The 22,665-nt window shown below is 45.5% G+C and overlaps 12 protein-coding genes and 3 non-coding genes across 20 annotated transcripts; 7 read left to right on the top strand and 8 right to left on the bottom strand.

Annotated features, from left to right (window-relative positions):
- The first annotated feature begins 45 nt into the window (after positions 1-45).
- LOC117585131 (arfaptin-2) lies at positions 46-2,153 on the top strand. Of its 2 annotated transcripts, none has more exons than XM_034274458.1 (5): positions 46-597; positions 656-1,175; positions 1,234-1,402; positions 1,463-1,570; positions 1,628-2,153. In XM_034274458.1, the coding sequence occupies exons 1-5, from the start codon at positions 342-344 to the stop codon at positions 1,673-1,675; spliced, it is 1,101 nt and encodes a 366-aa protein (XP_034130349.1). In that variant the 5' UTR covers positions 46-341; the 3' UTR covers positions 1,676-2,153. The 2 variants fall into 2 exon arrangements, with proteins under 2 accessions (XP_034130349.1, XP_034130350.1); XM_034274459.1 differs by having other exon boundaries at positions 47-597; positions 1,631-2,153.
- Positions 2,075-2,618, bottom strand: LOC117585141 (DPH3 homolog). The gene is made up of 3 exons (XM_034274470.1): positions 2,478-2,618; positions 2,331-2,405; positions 2,075-2,270 (listed from the first exon to the last, which is right to left on the bottom strand). Exons 1-3 carry the CDS (start codon positions 2,583-2,585, stop codon positions 2,193-2,195), a joined length of 261 nt encoding a protein of 86 aa, XP_034130361.1. The 5' UTR covers positions 2,586-2,618; the 3' UTR covers positions 2,075-2,192.
- On the top strand, positions 2,589-3,762 carry LOC117585139 (dnaJ homolog subfamily C member 17). Its single transcript, XM_034274467.1, has one exon. The coding sequence runs from the start codon at positions 2,616-2,618 to the stop codon at positions 3,687-3,689; it is 1,074 nt and encodes a 357-aa protein (XP_034130358.1). The 5' UTR covers positions 2,589-2,615; the 3' UTR covers positions 3,690-3,762.
- Positions 3,763-3,888: 126 nt separating this feature from the next.
- LOC117585118 (GRIP and coiled-coil domain-containing protein 1) lies at positions 3,889-6,230 on the top strand. The gene is made up of 3 exons (XM_034274441.1): positions 3,889-4,077; positions 4,134-5,952; positions 6,023-6,230. The coding sequence occupies exons 1-3, from the start codon at positions 3,996-3,998 to the stop codon at positions 6,201-6,203; spliced, it is 2,082 nt and encodes a 693-aa protein (XP_034130332.1). The 5' UTR covers positions 3,889-3,995; the 3' UTR covers positions 6,204-6,230.
- Positions 6,231-6,448: 218 nt separating this feature from the next.
- Positions 6,449-7,845, bottom strand: LOC117585127 (protein arginine methyltransferase NDUFAF7 homolog, mitochondrial). Its single transcript, XM_034274453.1, has 2 exons — positions 7,491-7,845; positions 6,449-7,431 (listed from the first exon to the last, which is right to left on the bottom strand). Exons 1-2 carry the CDS (start codon positions 7,800-7,802, stop codon positions 6,454-6,456), a joined length of 1,290 nt encoding a protein of 429 aa, XP_034130344.1. The 5' UTR covers positions 7,803-7,845; the 3' UTR covers positions 6,449-6,453.
- Positions 7,846-7,907: 62 nt separating this feature from the next.
- On the bottom strand, positions 7,908-8,887 carry LOC117585136 (antigen 5 like allergen Cul n 1-like). The gene is made up of 2 exons (XM_034274464.1): positions 8,740-8,887; positions 7,908-8,678 (listed from the first exon to the last, which is right to left on the bottom strand). The coding sequence occupies exons 1-2, from the start codon at positions 8,848-8,850 to the stop codon at positions 8,004-8,006; spliced, it is 786 nt and encodes a 261-aa protein (XP_034130355.1). The 5' UTR covers positions 8,851-8,887; the 3' UTR covers positions 7,908-8,003.
- Positions 8,888-9,117: 230 nt separating this feature from the next.
- LOC117585134 (antigen 5 like allergen Cul n 1-like) lies at positions 9,118-10,014 on the top strand. Its single transcript, XM_034274462.1, has 2 exons — positions 9,118-9,276; positions 9,338-10,014. The coding sequence occupies exons 1-2, from the start codon at positions 9,151-9,153 to the stop codon at positions 10,010-10,012; spliced, it is 801 nt and encodes a 266-aa protein (XP_034130353.1). The 5' UTR covers positions 9,118-9,150; the 3' UTR covers positions 10,013-10,014.
- A 295-nt stretch (positions 10,015-10,309) lies between these two features.
- On the bottom strand, positions 10,310-13,539 carry LOC117585129 (60S ribosomal protein L3). Of its 2 annotated transcripts, XM_034274454.1 has the most exons (6): positions 13,437-13,534; positions 12,871-13,063; positions 12,502-12,670; positions 11,754-11,889; positions 11,017-11,406; positions 10,310-10,766 (listed from the first exon to the last, which is right to left on the bottom strand). In XM_034274454.1, exons 1-6 carry the CDS (start codon positions 13,437-13,439, stop codon positions 10,413-10,415), a joined length of 1,245 nt encoding a protein of 414 aa, XP_034130345.1. In that variant the 5' UTR covers positions 13,440-13,534; the 3' UTR covers positions 10,310-10,412. The 2 variants fall into 2 exon arrangements, with proteins under 2 accessions (XP_034130345.1, XP_034130346.1); XM_034274455.1 differs by lacking the exons at positions 10,310-10,766; positions 11,017-11,406; positions 11,754-11,889 and adding an exon at positions 12,094-12,186 and having other exon boundaries at positions 13,437-13,539.
- LOC117585872 lies at positions 12,299-12,381 on the bottom strand. Its single transcript, XR_004573954.1, has one exon. It is a non-coding gene; the product is annotated as a small nucleolar RNA U83 (small nucleolar RNA).
- LOC117585871 lies at positions 12,746-12,827 on the bottom strand. Its single transcript, XR_004573953.1, has one exon. It is a non-coding gene; the product is annotated as a small nucleolar RNA U43 (small nucleolar RNA).
- LOC117585870 lies at positions 13,219-13,295 on the bottom strand. The gene has a single exon (XR_004573952.1). It is a non-coding gene; the product is annotated as a small nucleolar RNA Me18S-Gm1358 (small nucleolar RNA).
- Positions 13,540-14,087: 548 nt separating the features above from the next.
- Positions 14,088-15,184, top strand: LOC117585132 (J domain-containing protein CG6693). The gene has a single exon (XM_034274460.1). It carries the CDS (start codon positions 14,169-14,171, stop codon positions 15,066-15,068), a length of 900 nt encoding a protein of 299 aa, XP_034130351.1. The 5' UTR covers positions 14,088-14,168; the 3' UTR covers positions 15,069-15,184.
- A 289-nt stretch (positions 15,185-15,473) lies between these two features.
- Positions 15,474-19,137, top strand: LOC117585126. Of its 4 annotated transcripts, XM_034274452.1 has the most exons (4): positions 15,474-15,753; positions 15,812-16,203; positions 16,264-16,669; positions 18,829-19,137. In XM_034274452.1, the coding sequence occupies exons 1-4, from the start codon at positions 15,540-15,542 to the stop codon at positions 19,023-19,025; spliced, it is 1,209 nt and encodes a 402-aa protein (XP_034130343.1). In that variant the 5' UTR covers positions 15,474-15,539; the 3' UTR covers positions 19,026-19,137. The 4 variants fall into 4 exon arrangements, with proteins under 4 accessions (XP_034130343.1, XP_034130341.1, XP_034130342.1 ...); XM_034274450.1 differs by lacking the exon at positions 18,829-19,137 and having other exon boundaries at positions 15,475-15,753; positions 16,264-16,949; XM_034274451.1 differs by lacking the exon at positions 16,264-16,669 and having other exon boundaries at positions 15,478-15,753; positions 18,393-19,137.
- A 205-nt stretch (positions 19,138-19,342) lies between these two features.
- On the top strand, positions 19,343-20,391 carry LOC117585133 (70 kDa peptidyl-prolyl isomerase). Its single transcript, XM_034274461.1, has one exon. It carries the CDS (start codon positions 19,453-19,455, stop codon positions 20,311-20,313), a length of 861 nt encoding a protein of 286 aa, XP_034130352.1. The 5' UTR covers positions 19,343-19,452; the 3' UTR covers positions 20,314-20,391.
- Positions 20,377-21,958, bottom strand: LOC117585125 (protein Peter pan). The gene is made up of 4 exons (XM_034274448.1): positions 21,579-21,958; positions 21,152-21,516; positions 20,671-21,095; positions 20,377-20,616 (listed from the first exon to the last, which is right to left on the bottom strand). The coding sequence occupies exons 1-4, from the start codon at positions 21,909-21,911 to the stop codon at positions 20,411-20,413; spliced, it is 1,329 nt and encodes a 442-aa protein (XP_034130339.1). The 5' UTR covers positions 21,912-21,958; the 3' UTR covers positions 20,377-20,410.
- Between the last annotated feature and the right edge of the window lie 707 nt (positions 21,959-22,665).

The raw sequence follows: 22,665 nt of genomic DNA, 5'->3' as shown, positions 1-22,665 counted from the left end.
TCGATGTGTGTCGCACGATAGTACCATCGATGGTTTTGCAGCGCTACGGTCACACCGATTTTCAGTTTCTTCGAAACGGAGGGGTAAATTTTAGCAAAAAAAACTTGTTTTAAGTGCATTTGTGTGTGTAAAAACAGAACTGGTGTGAAGATTTGCCGAGAAATATTGCAGCTCTGTGACCCCGACGTGTGAAATTGATTTGTGTGTGCGCTGTGTGGGGTGCAACGGCAAGCGTTTCGCCGCCGCCTACTCTCCCTCCCCCACCAACCAACAAAGGGCTCTTAACGATTTTTGGAAAGTAATTAAATAGTATTAGCCGCCGATAAAGTACGTTTAGCGATATGGCGGAACGCGAGCGTAGCATACACGAAATGCTGAAAGATACGCCCTCCATGAACGATAGCTGCAGTTCGGTCCACACCGGCACAGAGGGTGGCAGCAACATGGTTGTCGGAATCGGTCTATGCGGCAGCATCAGTAGCCATAGCATTGGTGTGGGTGGTGGTGGTGGTGGAGGCGGGGCCGGGACCGGGACCAACATGAATGTCGGTGGTCCCTTTGCTCCACCCAACAGCTTGCCATTGCGAAATCATTCAGGTAAGAGTCGATGTCGCACTTAAAACCAAGAAGTTTCTCATATATTTGATCGATTTAGCACCCACCACACCAATGTCACCGACAAGTCCGACCTCGGGCAATGGTATACTGACATCGACCGATGGCAGCGGCAGCCTGATACGCACAAGCGCTTCCAAGATCGATAGCATCAAGAACTGGAGCATATCCACATACAAGTGCACGCGTCAGATAATGCTCGAGAAGCTGGGCAAGTCGCAGCGAACTGTCGACTCGGAGCTGGAGGCGCAAATTGAGCAATTGCGCGAGACGCAACGAAAGTACTTGTCGATCTTGCGCCTAACGAGAGCATTTAGTTCACATTTCCAGCATGTGGTCGTCACACAGCATGCCCTGGCCGATTCGTTTGCCGATCTTGCCCAAAAGAATCCCGAACTGCAGAAGGAGTTCACCTGCAACGCGGAGACGCAACGAAATCTAACAAAAAATGGCGAACTGCTGCTCAATGCATTGAACTTTTTTATTTCATCGGTGAATACGCTGTGCAACAAGACCATCGATGATACGCTACTAACGATACGACAATACGAAACGGCAAGGTAAACAAGTCAAAATTGTATCCACTGCATGTAGAAACAATAATTTCCTTTGCTTTAGAATCGAATTTGATGCTTATCGCATGGATTTGGAGAACACCAAACCGGAGGTAACACAATCGGCGGTCGCCTTGGAGGAAACCCAACGAAGTTATGCCCAACACAAGGATCAGTATGAGAAACTACGAGCCGATGTGGCCATTAAAATGCAATTTCTCGATGAGAATCGCGTAAGTTTACCCGTAATTTAAGTACAAAAATGTTTAATTTAATTTCTGACAAACACACAGATCAAGGTGATGCACAAGCAACTGATTTTGTTGCACAATGCAATTGCTGCTTACTTTTCGGGCAATGCCATGGCACTGGAAAGCACTCTTAAACAATTTAATATCAAGGTAAAGGCTTCAACAATTATATGCCACAACAAAAAGCTAACTTTTGCCACGTTTAAGCAGCTTAAGTCACCAAATGCCGTCACTGGATCCTGGCTGGAACAGTAGTCTACTGTCGGGAAAATCTCTCTTCTACTCGAACTCGAACACGATACAGACATTCCCTGGCCCCTCCCTCACTTGCTGAAACGAGTACGCTCTCTCTAAAGAATAAAGGCAGTTTCCATGGATCGTAATAATATTTAAATGCTAACTTTAAGTGAAATTTCCTAAGCAGTAAGGTTCAAAGTGGTGTCTGTATATGTTATATATATATTTTTCCAACTGCTTACCACACTGTATTGTACATGTATGTGCCCCCCTCACCAGCCCAGTATCCTTCTATGCTGCTAACCAAAATAGTTCCTGTTTTTTTTTTTGGTTACAAAATTTAATCCGTGCAATATATTCATGATATATTCTTAGTTCTAGTTGATGTATAACCCATGTATAAATTATTCTTTCAGAGCTTGTATTAATTTTTAATCCCTGTTCACTAGTCAACGTATTATTTACACTAAAACAAAATCCAATATAAATATATAAAATAAAAACTATTTAATAACACAACGCCACCGGCTGGCAGTTAGTTCTTTTCCAGCTTCAAGTCGCTTAGTTTATCATTAAGTGCGGTTTCCTCATCCTCTTCCGCTTTGAACATTTCCTAAAAATATTTAAAAGAAAATTTGTACCCTCCGATTTTATGCTTTTGGGCCACGCTTACCGGATCATAGATGACTTTTATAATGAGCGAACAGCTGGGGCAGGTGGCCACCTCCTCGCCCTCGATTAGCTCCTCCTGCCATTGGTCATTGATTATCAAATATTGTTTTTTTTTTGGTTATTGTTTGTTGCGCATACGACGCGTTACCTTGGATATCTGAAATCGATCGCCGCACGGACAGGGATAGTAGTACATCTCCTCCTCCTCGTCGTATTCGAAATCCTCGATTTCCACCTCGTCGTGATAGATGCTCATATCGTGTCGCTAGGGTCCTCACAGTTGCCAATGCAATTGATTCATATTCTGGTAATTTTCCGCACGCTTCAACAACAAATTCCACGCCAAACAAACCACACGTTGTGCCCGGCGGTGCTGCCAACCTGCTGCAATGAACAGCTGTTCGAGCGTCGCCTTTTGTTATTTGCAACTGTTGTAATTTCCTCACCGGTTGAAATCAAATCGAATCGAATCGCGAAAATGGCAAGCAAAAAGTTTAGCGACATTAATCTGTACGATCTGCTGGGAATATCCATCGAGGCTGAGCAAAATGAAATACGCAAGGCGTATCGTAAGCGCGCACTTGACTGCCATCCGGACAAGAATCCCGACAATCCGCAGGCGGCCGAACGTTTTCATGAGCTGTCCAAGGCCTTGGGCATACTTACAGATGAAACCGCGCGCGCTGCCTACGATAAGGTGCTGAGGGCGAAGAAGGCTGCAGAGCTGCGTAGCAAACAGTTGGACAGTAAACGCCAGAAACTGAAGCAAGAGTTGGAGGAGCGGGAAAAGGCGGCACTGCACAAGCTGCATGCCAGTCAACCATACAGCACCGTGCGCAAGAGCGATGAGGATGTGCTGCAGGAGCAAATTGAACGTCTGCGCCGTGAGGGTTCGAAGATGCTGGAGGAGGAACAGCAGGCCATGAGGGAGCAGATGAAGCGCAGCTATGCGGAGAAGCGCAAACCGCAGCAGGCCACATTCGACTCATCCCAGCATCGCATCAAGATCAAGTGGAAAACCGAAAAGGGTGACTATTCGCAGGAGAAATTGCTCAAGTTCCTGAAGAAATACGGCGAGGTGGTGGCTCTGGTGATGAACAGCAAACGTGGCGGTCGCGCCATGGTGGAGCTGAAGACGCGCGAAGCCTGCGACATGATTCTGGCCTACGAGAAGGGCGACCCATCCAACCCTCTACACTTTCAGTGGGTAACACCGCCGGCGGAGGAAAAGCCGCCAAATGTCAGCAGCAATAATTCGCCGCTGGACTTTGAGGATTTGGCTAAACGTCAACTACGACAGGTCAGAGAGCGCCAGCGTTTGATAGAGCAAATGATGAAGGATGACCAGACCAACGAATAACATCCACTTTAACTCAATTATAGCAGTCAAGTTAATTATAAAATTGTTTTAAATTACATTTAAATCACATTAATTAGGCTAAATTTAGTGCAATCACAAGTTGGCAGTTTATAAATCACAGTAACTAGGCGAATTTTAGCTGCAAAACAAAACACAACAAGTTGGCAGCTTGTTCGCAGCTGAAGTAAAACAGCTGTTTCAGTTTTGTTAATTGCAAAATGCAAAAAAAATGCCACGAAAGATAAATAAATCGAGTTTTTATGCCAATTGAAAGCGATCAACTATAAATTCCCACTCGACGACAAGATGGAGAAGCGCCAGAGGGAGCTGGAGTCCCTGGTTAGCACGCAGAAAGAGCAGCTTACGCGTTACGAGAAGAGGCTCAAAGGTAAATTAGTCACACAATTGATGCACCTTATTGAAGGGGTTTTCCCTGCCTTGCAGATGTGGTTACCGCCTACAAGGGTCTGATGAAGGAGAAGGAAGCGTTGGAGACAAGTTTGACGGCGCATGCAGAGGCCACGGCAGCCACAGGCACAGGCTCACCCGCCAAGGTCACAGATCCTGCCAATGTGAATGGCACCGCCAGTGCAGACGCCACGGATGCGGCAGACTCCAACCCCTCAGCTGAGGGACAACTGCAAACTCAAATCATTACGCTGATGAACTCGCTGGCCACCCTGTCGGCCGAAAAGTCTCGCATGGAGGCCTCCTTCCAGGCGGACAAGAAGCAATTGCGCAGCCAAATAGCCCAAAAGGAGCAAAGCATACAGGAGCTTCATGCCAAGGCAAAGGAGCAGGCAGCCAAGGCCAAGGCCGATGTAGATGAAGTGAAAGCCAAGTGGATCATAGAGCGGCAGGAGCGGGAGAAGGAAACCAACAATCAAATGCTGATGATACGCGAGCTCCAGAAGCTCTATGCGGACGAGCGACACCTCAAGGACAACATCGAGATGCAGCTGAACAACTTTAAGACGCAGTTTGCCAGCAATGAGGCGGAGAACAGTCGCCTGCGCGATCTCCAAGCGCAGCTGAAGGAGGCCAGGCATCAGCTAAAGCAATTTCAGGCCAAAGCGGAGCATACAGCCGTTGCCACCAGCACGGACAACGCCTCTCTGCTGCACCAGGTTCGTCAGGAGATGCAGCAACTGAAGGAACAACATGCGGTGGCCATCAAGCAGGAGCAGCGGAGAGTCTTGCGCGCCGAGGAGCAGAGCAGGAAACAGGCGGCGCTGCATGAGGGTCGTGTGGCTAATTTGGAGGCACGCCTCGCCGAGCTAAGCACCACAGTGGGCAGCTACGATCGCCTGCGGCAGCAGGATCAAGACAGTATCCATGCACTCAAGCAGCAGCTGCAGGATTTGGAGCAGGCCCAAGCCCGTCCGGCACCCGCTTTGAGGACGCTCAGTGAGGATGTGGATTTGGCCACTTTGGTGGATGAAATTGTGCGTCTGAAGAAACTATTGACCAGCGCCAATGCACGCTCTGCCAATCCCATCGATCTCAATGAGATTCTCTCCCTGGGCACGTCGGCGTCCGCGTCATCCGACAGCCATGTGCACTGCGACCAGCAGCTGCAAGGAGTACAAAAAATGCTCGAAGCGGGCAAGCAGCAGCGTCAGTTGCTGGAGCAAAAGATACACCTGCAACAGTCGCACATACAGACGCTCCAGGAGAAGGTGCAAGTGCTCAATCGCAACATTGACGAGTCGGAGCAGGAGCTCAAGCAGCAGGGCGACAAGCTGCGGCAGGCGCTCAAGACGGAGCGCACCAAATGGCAGGAGGCCAAGGCAGAACTTGAGAACGAAACGCGCTGCAAGCTCAACGAACTGGAGCAGCTGCTGCAAAAGCAGCGACAGCGCTCCCTGCAGCTGCTCGACGAGAAGGAGCAAGAGATCAAGACGCTGCAGACTTCGTTCGAGGTGTTTCACACAGCTGGCGGCGGTGGTAGCGGTGCCAGTGCGCTGCCAGTAGAACCAACAGCTGCAGAGAGCTATAACTATTCCTCCGATGGGGAGAGCGTGGAGGTGGAGGTTGAACGCGATCGCAGGCTGCAGGTAAAGTCCAAGAAATTATCGCTCGGTGAGAACTGCCACATGCTGCACTATGCCAACGAGCTGGCACGCAAGGACATAGAAATTACAACGCTGCGCAAGGCCAAATATTCAGCCGAGTCCACGCTGCGAAAGGCAATACAGGATAAGGTGACATCACAGCAGGATATGCACGAAAAGATTGAATGTCTCGAAGAGCAGGTGGACAGGTGAGCGTGGGGTAGAGCTGTGCCTGAGTCAGAACTTTCCTTAAACTTCTTTTTTGTTTCTCTAACCCAGACTGGAACGCTGCAAGACGCGTGAGGGCGCCAATTTGGAGTATTTGAAGAATGTCATCATTAGCTACATTCTCACCAGAGACGCCGATGGCAAGCGGCACATGCTAAATGCCATTTCAGCAGTGCTTCAGTTCACCAGCAGCGAAATGCAAGCCATTAATGCAACATTCCAAAAGAAATAAAATTCGTTTGATAAATTGTACAACAAATCACAGTAATTGTGCGAATTTTAGTCGCAAATCAAACTCAACAAGTTGGCAGCCTGTTCGCAGCTGTTGTAAATCAGCTGTTTACATTTTGTTAATTTCAAAATGCCACAAAAGAGAAATAAATCCAGTTTTTTTTACAGCGAAATGCAACATTGCAAAAGAAATAACATTCTTACGCTAAAGTTTACAACAAAAAACGAATTTAAGTTGAGATTTCTACCAGCTAAAACCCTGCAACGGGAAACTTTTCCAAGTGCGACCTCAGCACACCTGGAAACATGGCCAAAAATTTGAAACGTTTGCCCATTTGTTCGTCTGCCGTGAGCATCTCATAGCCAGAGCGTATCGTTGTCTCGTTCTCTGGCAGCGCATTGGCCAGCAGCTGTTCCAACCGCGCTTCACCCTGCATGCGGCTGAGAAAGAGTCCCTGCTCAATGGGACCACAGCAGTGTAGATGTCCTCTCGCCTCAGCTGTTTGTTTTATCAGCTTAAAGTCCACATCGGCAGTGAGATCAGCGGTGCCCGGCTGCAGCAGTGGCTCGTGCAGCGCATGCTGCTTGAACGCACGAAATGTGTCGGTTTTATCGCCAAAGTGTCCATAGTCCATGATCAGACCAATGCCGCCATTCCGTTCGATGCGATCCGCCAGCAGGCCCACTTGTCGTTCCGTCTCTAGGGAGTACTCCAGGGTGGCGCGTGTCTCGCCTTCCATGGGCTGAAACACGCGCGACACTGGCGTCTGCGATTTGGACAGCACATAACGAAAATCGGGCTCTGACTCAGGCGCCACATCGATGAGCACCTCCTGCCACTGTCCATTGTCCAGCTGCAGTTTGTGCACAGGCAGCGCATCAAAGTATTCGTGGGCCAACACCAGGGAGAAACCCTCGGGGATATCCTCGAGTCTCCGATGCCAATAGGCCTTGGTGCCCGTGGCCGTTGTGCCCACTTGATAGTGCGGCAATTGGGCGTCCTCCGGCAGCGTGTTGTGTGTGTAACAGAAACGCTGCGCCTGCGCTTTGCTCAGGTACGGACTGATCTCCACCATGTGCATGGAAAACTCGGCGCCGAGCTTGAATTTGGTGAGAATTTTGAGTACATCACGCGCGAGGGTGCCGCGACCGGGTCCCAGTTCCACCAGCTGAAAGGGCGAGGGGCTGCCCATTTTGCGCCATTCGGTAACCAGCCAAATGCCAACCAGCTGCAAAGGAAAGGCACACAGAAAGTCAAGCCAAGTCAAGTTTTAAAGGACTCGCTCACCTCTCCAAAGATTTGCGATATTTCCGGCGATGTTATGAAGTCACCCTCACGTCCAAACACATCGCGATTCATGTAGTAGCCTGCCTGTGGATTGGTCAGCACCTCCCTCATGTATTCCGCCACTGTAATCTGTCCTGTGGCCAGAATCTTTGCACGCAGCTGCTTGGCCAGGCTGCCATTGCCTGGTGGCACAGCCTCAGGTGTCTTCTCCGGTTGCGCCTTGGGAGCACTTGTTGCACCCAAATTGGGGCGACGCACAGACTTATAACTGAAGCATCGTCTGCTGCCAATTCTAAAAGCTTCGCGTAACATTTCGTGGCAGGCAGGGGCCGGCAATTCACACAACAGAAACCAAGATCCCCCAAGAGAGCTGCCAACCTATTTGCAAACCATCAGCTGATTGCCTAAAAGCCGTTATTTTCTGTCCAGGGAATTTATTCCACATTTTGCAACTTAAAACTAAAATTAAAACAGGTTAAGCCCCCAATCAAGGCAGCGATAACTGCCAAATCCTCAAAACACCTTAATGCCAGGAACTACCTTCTCGTTGTCGTAGATCTCCTTGGCGTAGCACAAATTGGGGAAGTCAAAGGCAGCGCCATAGCGATTCTTGCATCCCGTGGTGGACTTCTCTCCGGGGGTGTACACAGGCTGGCCAATGATATTCGATGTGGCAAAGTTGCAGGTGAGCACAAAATGGTTGTAGAAGTCGCGAGAGAAGCGCACAGCAGCACATCCCACATGGGTGTTCTTCTCGGCAACGGCAATGGTGAACTTGGCCACATTCTTGTTGGGCAGTTCCTCAGGGAAGTTGGCCAGGATCTCAGGGGAGGCGTTCGAGCGCTCAGCGAACCAGTTCTCAATCTGTTCCTTGAGGATCTCTGCATCCGTGTACTCGCTCTCTGATCCGCTATAGCTGAAGATGGCATTGTTCTGGCCGGCATAGGCAAAGCGTTCCGTGCTGCGGCACTTGTCGGGTATCGACTCGCAAGTTCTCACATTGTAGGAGGCCAGATGAGCGAGTTCCTCGCACCACGACATCTTGGCCATGCGCACAGCCTTGGGGAGACTCTCAATGATGCCGCCAGCTACTTTGTTGCGGAGTTCGTTGAACAGCGTGAGGATGAGCTTGTGATGGGATTCGATTTTGATTTCACGCACATCCTTGGGGCAATCTCCGCTGAAGTTCTGGGTGGGAGAGGGAGATTATTGGAGTGTAGATTGGATGATGTTGCTGTCTTTTACTTACTCCTTTATTATTGCAGGCCACGTGCTTGTCCAGGCAGGTGGGCAGAGCACAGTAGTCGACTGCGAAGGCAGCTCCTAGGATGGCAGCAAGCACAATGAAAGTCTTCTTCATATTGATGTCCGCTGTTGGATTCCAACTGAATAGCAACCAGTGCAGTGGTCTCTATTTATAGGAAGACCACAGACAGCATGCCTGCTCCTTGGACTGGCTAATGGGCAACTGTTTCTGTGTTCTGCACTTCTGGAGAATGTGTCAATCTATTCTGTTTTTCCATTTAGTGTAACAGATAGTTTTGACAATTGGTTCTTGGATTGATGCGTCAGTGGTAGGTCTACCTGGCGGCTAGCAGCTATAAAAGCTGGCCATTGGGTTGGTTTAAGCCAGTCTCGTTCCAAGAGCAAGCAATTCCAAATGGCTTCATTCAAGGTAGTGGCGCTCCTCCTGCTGGCTTGCGTTTTGTGCGATTCCGTCATTGGGGTGGACTACTGTGCCCTGCCCACCTGCCTGGACAAGCACGTGGCCTGCAATAATAAAGGAGTGAGTATAAGACATCAGTAAAATCCAGTCTACTCTCAAATAATCTTCCTCTCCCTCCCAGAACTTCAGTGGAGATTGTCCCAAGGATGTGCGTGAAATCAAAATCGAATCCCATCACAAGCTCATCCTCACGCTGTTCAACGAACTCCGCAACAACGTAGCTGGTGGTATCATTGAGAGTCTCCCCAAGGCTGTGCGCATGGCCAAGATGTCGTGGTGCGAGGAACTCGCTCATCTGGCCTCCTACAATGTGAGAACTTGCGAGTCGATACCCGACAAGTGCCGCAGCACGGAACGCTTTGCCTATGCCGGCCAGAACAATGCCATCTTCAGCTATAGCGGATCAGAGAGCGAGTACTCGGATGCAGAGATCCTCAAGGAACAGATTGAGAACTGGTTCGCTGAGCGCTCGAACGCCTCCCCTGAGATCCTGGCCAACTTCCCTGAGGAACTGCCCAACAAGAATGTGGCCAAGTTCACCATTGCCGTTGCCGAGAAGAACACCCATGTGGGATGTGCTGCTGTGCGCTTCTCTCGCGACTTCTACAACCATTTTGTGCTCACCTGCAACTTTGCCACATCGAATATCATTGGCCAGCCCGTGTACACCCCCGGAGAGAAGTCCACCACGGGATGCAAGAATCGCTATGGCGCTGCCTTTGATTTCCCCAATCTGTGCTATGCCAAGGAGATCTACGACAATGAGAAGGTCGTCGCTGGCATCAAGGTGTTCTAGGGTATCTGTTCACGGAACAAAACTAAGCTGAATATGTAATCGAATGTCCAATGCATCGGCATATATAAAGTGCTAAAATGTACTCAAAATCCTCAAAGGTTTTATTCTTAAATTGTAATCTTTATGAGATCTAGTTAAACGATTCTAAGAATCGCTTGCTCAGGCGCTAGATTTACGACTCGTAATATTAATCCAATATCATTTAGTTTCCCAATCAGCAGGGAAGTAATGCCTCAGATCCCTTAAAACTAATTTATTCTACACCCCCCGTTACACCCATTAACACAAGTTGTTAAATATTTTAGCTTAGGCGAAACAAAAACTCGCTTTTATTGAGCGCCACCCTACCGCAGCACAAGACGGTAGAAGCGGCGACAAACAGCAACAAAGTTCATTTCGTTTATGCGGTGGTGGCGGCAGCAGCAGCACTGGTGGCGGCAGCAGCCTCCTCCTTCAGACGATCCTTCTTGAGGGGACCCATGAAGGCCAGCTTGTCGGCTGGTGTCTGGAAGCGACCATGACCCATCTTCGATGAGGTATCGATGAACTTGAGCTTGATCTGTTCCAGAGCCGAGCGCTTGGTGTGCTTCAGCAGGGACTTGCGCAGGGTGATGATGCGCTTCTTGGAGCCAATGCAGCAGCCCTTGATCATGACAAAGTCATTGTTGACCTCACCATAATGGGGGAAGCCACCCATGGGGGTGATGCTCTTGTCTGTCAGATCGTACTCGGTGGAGGCGTTGTTTTTGATGACCTGCAAATGAAGAAATTTCGATTTAGTCTTTTGGCATACAACAAAAGGGAAGATTGGCCATGGCATAAACTGCCACCGGCTGTGTGTCTGTGTGCGTGTTCAGTCCTATCATTATAGATATCATGGTTTATCAAGGTTTTGTTTGTTTTCGATGTCGTATAATATTTTTGGTTTTTATCATCATTGCCACAGCAGACGAGCAACAGCTGGAGAGCAAATAAAGTGCAGGGGGTTCGGGATAGATGCTTACCTTGCCATCCTTGGTGTGGATGCCAGCACCAATGCGGTAGATCTTCTTGTTGATCTCGGTACGGTGATGGTAACCCTTCTGACCGGCACGTGCCACCGTGGTGGACACACGGGACGGATGCCAGGCACCAATACAGGCAACCTTGCGCAGACCCTTGTGCGTCTTGCGGGGCAGCTTCTTCGTGTGCCAACGCGAGGTGACACCCTTGAAACCCTTACCCTTGGTCACACCAACGCAATCGACCATCTCATCCTGACCGAAAACATTGCTGACCTGGATGGGCTTCTCCAAGTGTTCACGTGCCCACTTGACCTTGTCCTCGATGGAGCCACCGTTCAGCTGGATCTCCATGATGTGAGCCTTCTTTTGACGCTGCTTGATCAAGCGGATCTAAACGAGAAAACGAACAATGGTTAACCATTAGCCACATTGAATTCAGAAGTTTTGCTGGTTGGGGGGAATGGGACTGTACGTGATATGGTTTAACCGAGCGATCATAGCCTGAGCGGCTGCGCACCGTTACTGGAATATATCAAGCGCCCGCCACCCGAGGGGCAGGTTCATCTGCGACGTTGCATTCATGAACTGTGCATCGAGTAACACAGCGCGAATGCTTTTTAGGCCAGGCGCACCAAAGTGCCGAGCCCCCGAAAGGACCCAGCACAGATGGCGCAACAAGGCCAAGGACGTCGTGCACAAAGGGAAAGAGACAGATTTAAATAAGAGAAGATAATTACCTGGGAGTGGGCAATCACACGGATGACCTTGCAGTAACGCAGCATCTTGCGGAAATCATTCTCGATGCTCTTCTTGCCAAGATCATCGGTCCACTTCTTGCTGGCCTTGGTGAAGGCCTTCTTCTTGCTCTTGTACCTGAGAGATGATTATGGGTTTCAAGTTGTAGATGCAGTCAGAAACATGAGTGGTATCCATTGGGTATTCAATTCAGGTTGCCTGCCCAACTTCTTAGCTGCTGTGTCGAGGTGCGAGAAATAGAACAGGAAGTGCACCTCATCGCAATCGTAAATGGCGAGCGGAGATGCAATCTTCCCTGTCGTGCTCACTCGACAAGTTTTGAGTCCAATCAAATCACAAGATTTCAACTCTAACTTGACAGCTCACACGACGTTCAGCGATTTGAAAAGCTCTCTCAGCGTACTGATCGAAGAACTTTATGATTTGAGTTTTTCATTTAGTAAGGTCTCTCAATTGAAATAAGACTTGTAAAGGGTCATCCAAACACACACACACATATACACGAGACACGTGGTTGACTACAAAACCGATCAGAAGGAAGGCAGCAGATGGTAAAAGGTTTCTCAACAATTTTTTTTGCTCATTCAGATACCATCGTATCATCATTCAGGCTGTAGTTGCACACACGTGTGTCCATGCATGTGCATGTGTGTGCATCGGTACTCTTGCACAAAAAACAAAATGGCGGCTTGGATTAACTGTACCCACGTGGGTGTGCTAGATACATACCAGTTCTTGTAGAAGCGACGACGGCACTCCTCGGACAGATGCTGGGCCCAAACATTGACCAAAGCACGCAGACCGAATGGAGTCTCAATGTAGCCGACGGCACCAACCACAATCATGGGTGGGGTCTCCAGAACAGTGACGGCCTCAACGACCTCCTTCTTGTTAATCTCTGCAAAAGGGTAAACAAAATTGCTGGTTTAGACACGTGCATCAGCATAGCATAAAGCGAGAGCTTGGATGAGGTTTAGTCAGTCCGCCCTAGTAAAGTAATAATCACGGTTGATCATATAGTTTCTAACCATAAATTTTTTACCTTTTATCATCATGAAATTTAAGTTGTATAATATTCAAAGAAAAATGTATACTTACTGGAACCGGGACGGTCAGCCTCACGCACAATGTGAGTCATACCGGCCTTGTAGCCGATGAAGCAAGTCAGATGCACGGGCTTGCTGGCATCATCCTTGGGGAAAGCCTTAACCTTGCCACGATGGCGAGCTGAGCGCTTCTTGGGGTAGAAGGCCATGGAGCCATGGCGAGGCGCGGAGAACTTACGATGAGACTGCAAGCAAAACGAACAGAAATCAGACCAAGCGCTTCGAGGTTATGTCAGACACGTGGACATTGAAAATTACAATTTTGGCGAAAGGCGCCCGATTTTTACATTATTTTAAGTGCACAGCGTGTCGGCACTAGGCATTTAAAGATATTTTCTACGTTGTTCAGTGAACCATAATCCACATCGACTATTGCTAGTCTCAGAGTGGTGCATGGTAATCTCATCATAAAACACATCAACAATATGCAATTCAACGTTAAAACTCTTTAAAGCCATCAATCAATTTAACAAACGGTAATCAACTTTAATATTTTAACTTTTATCTGAGTTCAATTTTTTTCTCTTTTTTTTCACTATTTGATGCAGAAAAACTTACCATGACGTCTGTTCACTTCAGACGGATGCGATGAAAGAGAAAGAAAACGGATATCAATTTAAGATGTCAACTTGGCAGCTAGAATGAGCCGTGTGACCGTGGAATGATGATAAGACATACCCTCAAAAATATACTAAAATAGACCTCATTTTAAATATACCGTACATAAACCGTAGTCTTAAATCATATTTCTCGATTTTGATGTTCTATATGATATTGCAGGCTTCAAAAGACTTTTACCACAAAAAAAAATTATTGAATCCTCCCACTCCTGTCTATATTTTTGTTTGAAATCTGCTCGAAAATGTTTGTAAAGAGTTGCCTTCCAAAATATACCGTAATATACCGAACAATTATCGAAATATACCGATATATATTATCGACTTACCGTACATAAAAATATACCAACCAATTTTTCATTGGAATGGTACTCTTGTCATATATAGATTTCCCGCCTAAATACCTTTTTAAAATATTTGTGTATATTATTTTCAAATGAGTGTTTTCTTGCAGGAAAGAAACGGATGAGTATCATCAATAGTATCATCATTACTACTTTACGATTTCTTTCATATCGAAGTAGCCTCTTCAATTTGCTAGAGAGTTTAAAATATTGTTTAGTATTTTTGAGTATTTTCGTAAATGAACGGCCATACTTTGTGAGCATTTTGGCGCATTTTCTGCTTGATGTTTGCCAAAAATTGCAAAGTAAAATATCACTAAAAAGCAAATATGTCGACGCTGGAATTGTGCGAGAAGTACTTTGAGACACGAGATGTGTACAAGCTGATGAATCTCCAGAAGGATGCCAAAGAGAAGGAAATTAAGAAGGCATACCACAAGCTGTCACTGCTGGTGCACCCAGACCGTGTGCCGGAGGACCAAAAGAAGGAGTCGACGGAAAAGTTCAAGGTGCTGTCAAAGATCTACCAAGTGCTGACGGACAGCCAGAAGAAGGCATTGTACGACGAACAAGGTATCATTGATGACGATGACGATTCGGAAGGCAAGTTGTCCTCATGGCTGGACTTGTGGAGCAAAATATTCAAACCAATCACCGAGGAAGTTATCAACAACTATGAAAAAGAGTATGTCGGCTCGGAGCTGGAGCGCACGGACGTCAAGAAGGCCTACCTGGGTGGCAAGGGCTGTTTGAACTACCTCATGAATCATGTCCCCTTCATGAAGGTGGAGGACGAGCCGCGCATCAAAGTAATGGTGGAGGCCATGATTGCTGCCGAAGAGGTTCCAGAATACAAGGCCTTCACGGAGGAGCCAGCTGCCAAGCGCAAGAAGCGCCACAACAAGTATGCGCGTGAATTCGAAGAGGCCCAGGTCATCAAGGAGCGCATTCGGCAGCGCCAGCAGAAAAAAGACGAAGAAGATCTGGAGGCCTCCGGTGGAAATCTGCAGCAGATGATACTCGCGCGCAAAAATCAACGCGAATCCAACTACAATTCTCTCATGGATCGTCTGCTGGAGAAATACGGCGATGAGGATGATTCCCAGACTGTGGATTTCAGCTCCTTTGAGAAGAAAAAGAAGTCCAAGGCAAAGAAATCCGCAAGGTCCAACCCCAAAGAGAAGCTCAAAAGCGTTAGGGCTGGCCGAGTAGAGAAGGCCAAAAAGTAAGCCGTAATTTTGCATATAAATATATTTGATAAACGCATACATATAATCGTATTCCGCAAAGTGTATTGTATAATGTAGCTTAAGTTTATATACAGGCATATAAATTGATAAGTATATTTCAGTTTCATTTTCATTTCAAGCCATGTTGAAAGGTCGAAATTTGTTTTGTTTAAACAATTAAAAAACGTGAATTTTTAATTGGTTATGAAGTAAATCAAAGCAAATTAATAAAATAATTAAGTTAATGTGTGAAATTGTTTTTTTCCAATTACAAAAATCTAAATATAATAAAAAAATAAAAATAATGTTCCAATAAGCAACAAGTAAAAGATTTATTTAATTGTGTGACGTCACATCATTTGTCACACCTTGCCATGCATAGCCTTACAGCAGCGTCTGGTCACACCACACCATTGTCTATCGAAATCACATTCATAATAAACAAAAATTTAATACGAATTTGGAACCAAAATGAGGTGCGTAGTGCCAAAATGCATAAATGCCACAGCGGCCGCAAATAAGATGCATGATATGTGCTTCTTCAAGTTTCCGAAGAATGCAGATTTGGCCAAACGTTGGCTCTCATTTTGCGGCAACAAGGATGCCCTGAAAATGAAGAATGCCTGTATTTGCATTAATCATTTCAAAGAAGAGGATATCGTGGGAGCTGAAAGATTCAAATTGGGTGAGTCCCAATCGTACATCATTCGGATCACGTGGTAAAGTCTATTTCCAATAAACAGGACTGGCAAAGCACATTTCATTAGGCCTAAACGCTGTGCCGTGCATAAACCTATTAAATGACAGCATGTCTACCGCGTTCCATAAAGAACCACCAAAAATCCTAAATAAGCAGAAACTGTTGGACGCGCTTCTGGCCGATGTTGAGGAGGAGGCGGAAGAGACCATCAGTCCGCTGCCCATTGAGGATTTTCAGGAAATACAACAGGAAGATTGTCCCGAAGAAAATGTTGATGAATCGGTTGAGGTCGAGGAAAACCCCGAGAGCGTGTTTCAGTTCAATAAGTGTCGCACTTGCTATCGCGACTATGAGTTTGATTTGAATGAGAAAGATCCTTTTGAAAAGGCTAACAGCGTTTTGCTGTGTCGCATCGAAGTCATTTGCGGAATTTGGGTAGGTCTGATCATTGCATTCGGCAGAAACTTGAATTCAAATGTAATTTATAACCCACAGCTCAGCAATATTGAAGGTGGACCACGTTACTTGTGTCCGGATTGTCAGTTGTCGCTCAAGAATGCAATCGAGTTCCGTGAGATGGTCATTGGTACGGAGCTGATGCTGACACAGGGGAAGACCGTGTGTGAAAAATCAACAGTCGAAATAGAGTTGGACTCAACAAAGAAATTAGAATTGGCATCGTTTAATGTAGAGGAAGACAACGACGAAGAATATACACAGTATGAGCAGATTTACGATTTACCATCCACTTCTGCCCGAAGCCCAAACTCTGATAAGATGGATCTTGTAGAAATAATAGAAATCACTGAGGAAGATATCGATGCTGCTAGAGCAGATGATGATCCACGCAGCGTCTCCCGTGGCACGAAAATCCTAAACGAACTGATAAGCGAATTCACAGGTCCAGATAAAGATGAAATAATGGCAGTGAAACCCACCACCAAGGAACGTGCCAAGCCAAGGAAAATGAAAATACAAGCAAGAATACAAGACGATGACGAGGATGATTCTCAGTTTATAATTTTCCGCTCCTTTGAGAAGAAAAAGAAATTGAGCCCAAACCAAAAATCCTCAAAACGTAATTCATTGAAGAGAAGCGGAAAGCTTGCAGAGTATAGAATGCCAAGAACTTAGCCTTTGTTTTATAAACATTATTCATTAGACTTATTATTATTATAAGACTCAAAATATTCCTCATAAACTTTTGTACAATTTAATTTTTGTTTTGTTTATTCTCTTTTTATAACAATTTCGAATTGAAATTGAAAAGGGAGTCAATTTTTTGTTTCAGCTACGATTAAAATTAGTAAGTGCAGACATTTATTTCTTATTATTCAAATATATGATTATTATTCAAAATAATTTAGTAAAAAAATAAAGTAAATGCTGTTATATTTTCCTTATATTTATGAAGAGGAATGTATTCTCAATTTCATTCCTTTGCGACGCCACTTCGTGTTGTTTTGTTGTTTATGGTAAATAATATAATTTTGGAGATATTTTATGCTATTATTTTTGGAGGCACTTTTTATTTTTAACCTTATTTTGCAATCAATCCAATAAAGACAAGTCATGAAAATGAGCCAGTTTTATGGAGAATTGAATGATGATTCGAGTAAAATTACATTTTCAAAGCTGGTTAACCAGCTAGTAATATAAAACAGAAGCTCATAGCCGAGGAAAATCATTTAAGATTTACGGTATACTTACAGAATATTTTGAATATTAAAGGGTATATTTCGGTATATTGTCGAAGGTCTGTCGGTATATTTCATCGATAAATCCGCGGTCACATTGATCTAAAAGGAAATAAACACAATTTTATAAAAAACATGTTTCCACCAAAAATAAGATGCGCCGTGATAAGTTGCCCATATGCAACAATGGCCCCAACTAAGAGGGAGCAAATATGCTTCTTCAAGTTTCCGAGAAACGCGGATTTAGCCAAACGTTGGCTCTCATTCAGCGGCAATAAGGATGCCCTGAAAGTGAAGAACGCAAGTATTTGCATTAAACACTTCAAACAGGAGGACATCGCGGGGTCTAGAAAATTCGAAATGGGTGAGTAGAGTTGGGATAGCAATAGTGGATAATGTATTAAAATTATTCCTTAATTAGGATTGGCCAAGAAGCGGACCGCTCGGCCAGGCGCAGTGCCGTGCATAAACCCGGGACGCGACTTCACAAAGGAAAGAGCTGTCAAAGAAGAAACTCAAATAAGAAAGAGACTGTTGGCCGAGCTTCTGGCGGATGCCGATGAAACGGACATGTCCCTGGAGGACGCTGCACCCGCATCCAGCTATGATCAATATCATTCGGGCCCAGCCCACGACAGTCCGTCGACTAATGAGGAAAATTATTACCTACAAGCAATGGAACATGAAGATTACCCCGAAGCCGATGCCGATGAAGCTGAGGAAACCGAAGAGATCCTGATGCAACTCAATAAGTGTCGCACTTGCTATCGGGACTATGAATTTGATGTGAATGCCGAGGATCCCTTCGACAATGCCAACAGCGTTTTGCTGTTTCGCATTGAAGTTATTTGCGGTGTTTGGGTGAGTCTGGAACATTAATATATAGCTTATTCGACTTGAATTAAAATATATTTGATATCCCTACAGCTTAGCAATATCGAGGGCGGACCACGTTTTATGTGTCCGGATTGTCAGTTGTCCCTAAAGAATGCAATCGAGTTCCGTGAGATGGTCATAAGCACCGAGGTGATGCTAACTCAGGGCATGCCCGTGTGTGATAAACCAGATATCGAAATAGAGTTGGAATCCACAGAGGCGGATCTTAGAGAATCTCTAACCGAGTGGACAACTGAATCCGTAACAACTAAAATAGAAGCTGAAGTCGATGAGGAAGTGGAAGACGAAGGACCACATTATGAAGACGTCTATGAAGCATCAACTAGCCCCGTGTGTAGTCCAAACTCTAATAAAATGGATCATGTGGAAATAATAGTGCCCAGTCAGGACAACTTTGTGAGAGTAAATACAAGGAGCGTTGGCCGTGCCTCAAATATCCTCAATGAACTAATAAGCGAAATAACAGGTCAAGATAAAGTCAAACCCGAAAGGTTAAAAACTGCAATAAAAGCGGCGACACCAGCTAAAGAGCAGGCCAATCTAAAGAAAATGAAGATCGAAGAAATAAGCCAAGATAATGACGAGGAGGATGATTATAATTCGAAATTTGTGGCATTCAGCACATTTGGGAAGAGAAATAAGTTCAGAGTAAAGAAATCTTGACAGAATACACACAAAGAGATAGCCAAGAGCTTAGACGTAGTTAAAAATAATTATTAACCATAATCGTCTAATCCTTCATAAACTTTTTTATTTGTAATCAACCCATTTAAAGTGAATATTCTATTGTATTATAAGTAAAAGAAATGTTTTAAAAAAATGTAATACATTTATTTGTTCAATGTTTTTTTGTAGAAGTAAATTCAAAAATGCATTAATGTGATGTCACGTGCTGTTTTGTTTCACCCTGCAGTGCGCTTTTATCTGGTCATACTATCGAAGTCACACCACCGCTCAGGGCATATTTACGGTATATTTTGGAAGGTCAATACACGGTCACACTGCCTCTGACGTCGGTTTTCTTTTGCACGAATGGTTTTTCTTATAACATATTGCAAGACAAGGCTATTTTCTGTTGCACTCTATTAAGATGGACTGGTACATTGGCACAGAATGGAAGGACGAGAAGCGCGGCCTTTGCAAGAAGGTACTTGGCCTGCAGTTCGAAGACATGGCAAAGCCGATGGCTGCCAGCACAGTGCTGTTTAGCGTCAACAACAAATGTGCCAATTTGAAGGACAGGCCCAGCAAGTATCTCGAAAGCGACGAGTCCTCGACATATCCCCAGCAGCATACCTTGGAAATGGGAACTGCCATAACGCCCGTGGACTGCTATGTGGAGATGCTGCTGCAGCAATTAATGCTGGGGGAAACCGCGGCCTGCAGCATTACCAGCAAGACTGGCGAACGCATTGAGTTTGAATTGAAGCTGGAGCTGATTGTTAAAAACCCGCAGGTGCACAAGCTAAACGCAGCTGAGATCTATGAGCTGGCGCTACGCCTCAAGGAGAGTGGCGTGGCCATGTTCAAGAGCTATCCAAAATTTGCATTTGATTACTTTGCGCGGGCCGCAAAGCTGCTTATCACCTACAAACCGTTCGATCAACTCACCAAGAAGTCCAATGGGATCAATGGCACCACCGTGGAGGCATTGTTTGTGCAGCTGCAGACCAATCTGGCCGCATGCATGCTGCAGGAGGAGCGCTACGAGCATGTTATCTATCACACAGAGTTTGTGGAGCGGGCCGAGAGCCCCACCGAGAAGAGTATTTACCGTCGCGCCTTGGCCTACTATCACATGAAGGAGTTCGCCAAGGCCCAGGCCACCATAGAGCGGGTGCACGACTACGAGGAGAAGCGAGATTTCAGCAAATTGCGTGACAAAATTGCCGCCAGCTGGAAGGATAGCAAGGCCCACTACAAGGAGGTCGTACAAAGAATGTTTAGCTAGTTTTAAAAATATATTACAAAAATAATGCTCATTGTTAAGATTCTCTCAGACAACAAAAACAAATTTGTGTAGAAAATAATTTTTATTTAAAATACTTCTACTTTGATTTCCTATTCTTTTTTGGATCAAACTTGGTGTTCCTATTATTTTTATGGTCAAACTTTGCTCTACCCTTATTTTTGGGATCAAACTTTTCTCTCTTGTCATTTTTAGGATCCATTTTTGCCTTCTTATTCTTGAACTTCATGCCGCCGGGCAGACTGTGTCGTTTGCGAGAGGATCTCTCCTCATGTTTGAAGAGCTCTGCAAAAGGAAAATGTTTAAAATGTTGACTGGCATGACGACTTTGTGTATTACCTTCATCCGGCTCCTCGCCCACTTCCTGCTTGTAGTACGCAGCATCATCATCAGCATCGCTGTCCATGCCATCCGCTTCCTTTTTGGCTGCCCATTTCTGGTCTTTCTTTAGTTTCAAATTCTTCGCACGATTCTCAGCCTGCTCCTTCTTGCGTTGCTCCTTGAGTTTCTTCTTCTTTTCAATCACCTTGCGCATCGTTTCTTTTTCATCCTCCGTCTTCACGACATGGTCGTGATATAGCACTTCGCCGGTAAAGAGTCCCTCTTCGATTTTAATCAGCTGCATGGTCAGACGCGGTCCGATCTCGTGCAGCTTTATGGTACTCTTATTTCCTTCCAAGTTACCGCCACTCTTGATCGTCTGCGCGAGCACCACATGCGCCTGTTCGTCATCTTCGGCCTCCGATTCGGATGCGTTGCCATCTCTGAAAGGAAAAGAGACTAATAAAGACTGAACACCGAACTCCTTTCTCTTGCTCACCTCGCAACGAAATCAGCAATGTCGTTGTACTTATTAAGATTCGGCACGACGCCCGTGACAATTTTCTTAACTGCGCGATTCAGACCCACCGGCACAACCTCCACCGAATAGTGACGCATCTCCACCAGCTTTGTGTCAGGATTATACGAGAACAGCACACAACGACGAATGGTGCCAATGTTGACCGTGTTCAGGTTAATCGACGGGAACATGTTTTGAAATGTGCTGGCCATCAGCTTGAGATGATTGCCATCGCCACTAAAGTTGTTCATAATGACCAGCGGGGCTTGCTTGAAGTGATCACTGTCAATCATTTGCTTCTTGGCTAGAGAAATTACATCCCGCGCCAGCGTAAATTGGTGCACCTGTTGAGTAAGTCATATGAATTTAGAAACAAAATGCAAATACCGCGAGCTGCAAAACGAACCTTAAATGTCAGTGACGGACCTCGCGGGAGGCGCACCACTTTGAAGGACAACTGTGTGGATGCCTTGTTGAAGATGGTCATGTGCGACACATGAAAGAAGCTGCTCAAGCTAACAAAGTCTTTGATGCGATTCATGCGCGATTCCCGCAAGTTGGTCGCCGTGAACGGCTCCATGATGCGCCGAAAGTCCAGTGTGAGGTCTGTGATGTACGGGCATGTTAGTCCACGATGTATGACAAAGGAGTGGGGCGCCTCTACGATCTCGTTCGGTTCGCTGGCCTTAAAAGCTGCCGTACGCGTCTTAGGATGCACTTTTTTCTTTCCGCGTCCCATGTTTTTGTCTGATTCTTACAAGTAGCACGTGTTGTCGATAAATGTGTTCGATAGACATACCTAACATTCACACGCGGTCACACTGCATGGTGTCAGCTGCTGTCACTACATGGTCACACTGTGCAGTTTAAATCGAATTCAAATTGATGTTGTGGAAAATGAGCGATCGATGGGGTTAAGTTTCCTTTTATTTAAATTATATTTATTTAATCACACTTAACATAGCAAAACACAAATGATGTTATTTCGTTTCATTTATGCATTTAAAGTTTTACAACTGTTTTTTTATGTTTCTTTCGTTTATCAGCTAGTTTTGAAAAGTTGCTTTTTAAGAGGCCAATTTTTGTATGTGAAATGTATGGTGAAAAACTGAAAAGAAAAGTTAAAGTAAAGTCTGCGTTCTGGGGGGGAGGTAGGGCTAAAATATCGGCAATATACTAGTGCCAGGCCGAGCTGCACTGCGGGGGGCCTAAATGATTTTTTATGGAACATTCAATCGAAGATTTTGTTCTTGTTTTTTCTCGAAAAATTACAACTATGTATTTATGTTGCGAAAAATTAATAATATTAATATTTTTAATATTAGCATATATGTATATTTTATAAATTATAGTTCTACAGCTTAAACTGAATTTGGAGTGTTTAGTTTTTTCTTTTTCTTTTCTTATCCGTTTTTATTTTCCATGCATTGTTTAATGCGATATTTTTCCTTTATATATATATAACACTTCAGTTTAAACCGCAGTTAACTACA

Source organism: Drosophila guanche, unplaced genomic scaffold (genome assembly GCF_900245975.1).
Source record: "Drosophila guanche unplaced genomic scaffold, DGUA_6, whole genome shotgun sequence".
Taxonomy (NCBI): Eukaryota; Metazoa; Arthropoda; class Insecta; order Diptera; family Drosophilidae; genus Drosophila; species Drosophila guanche.
The sequence above is the reverse complement of the archived record's forward strand: the minus strand, read 5'-3'. Positions and strand labels throughout refer to the sequence as shown.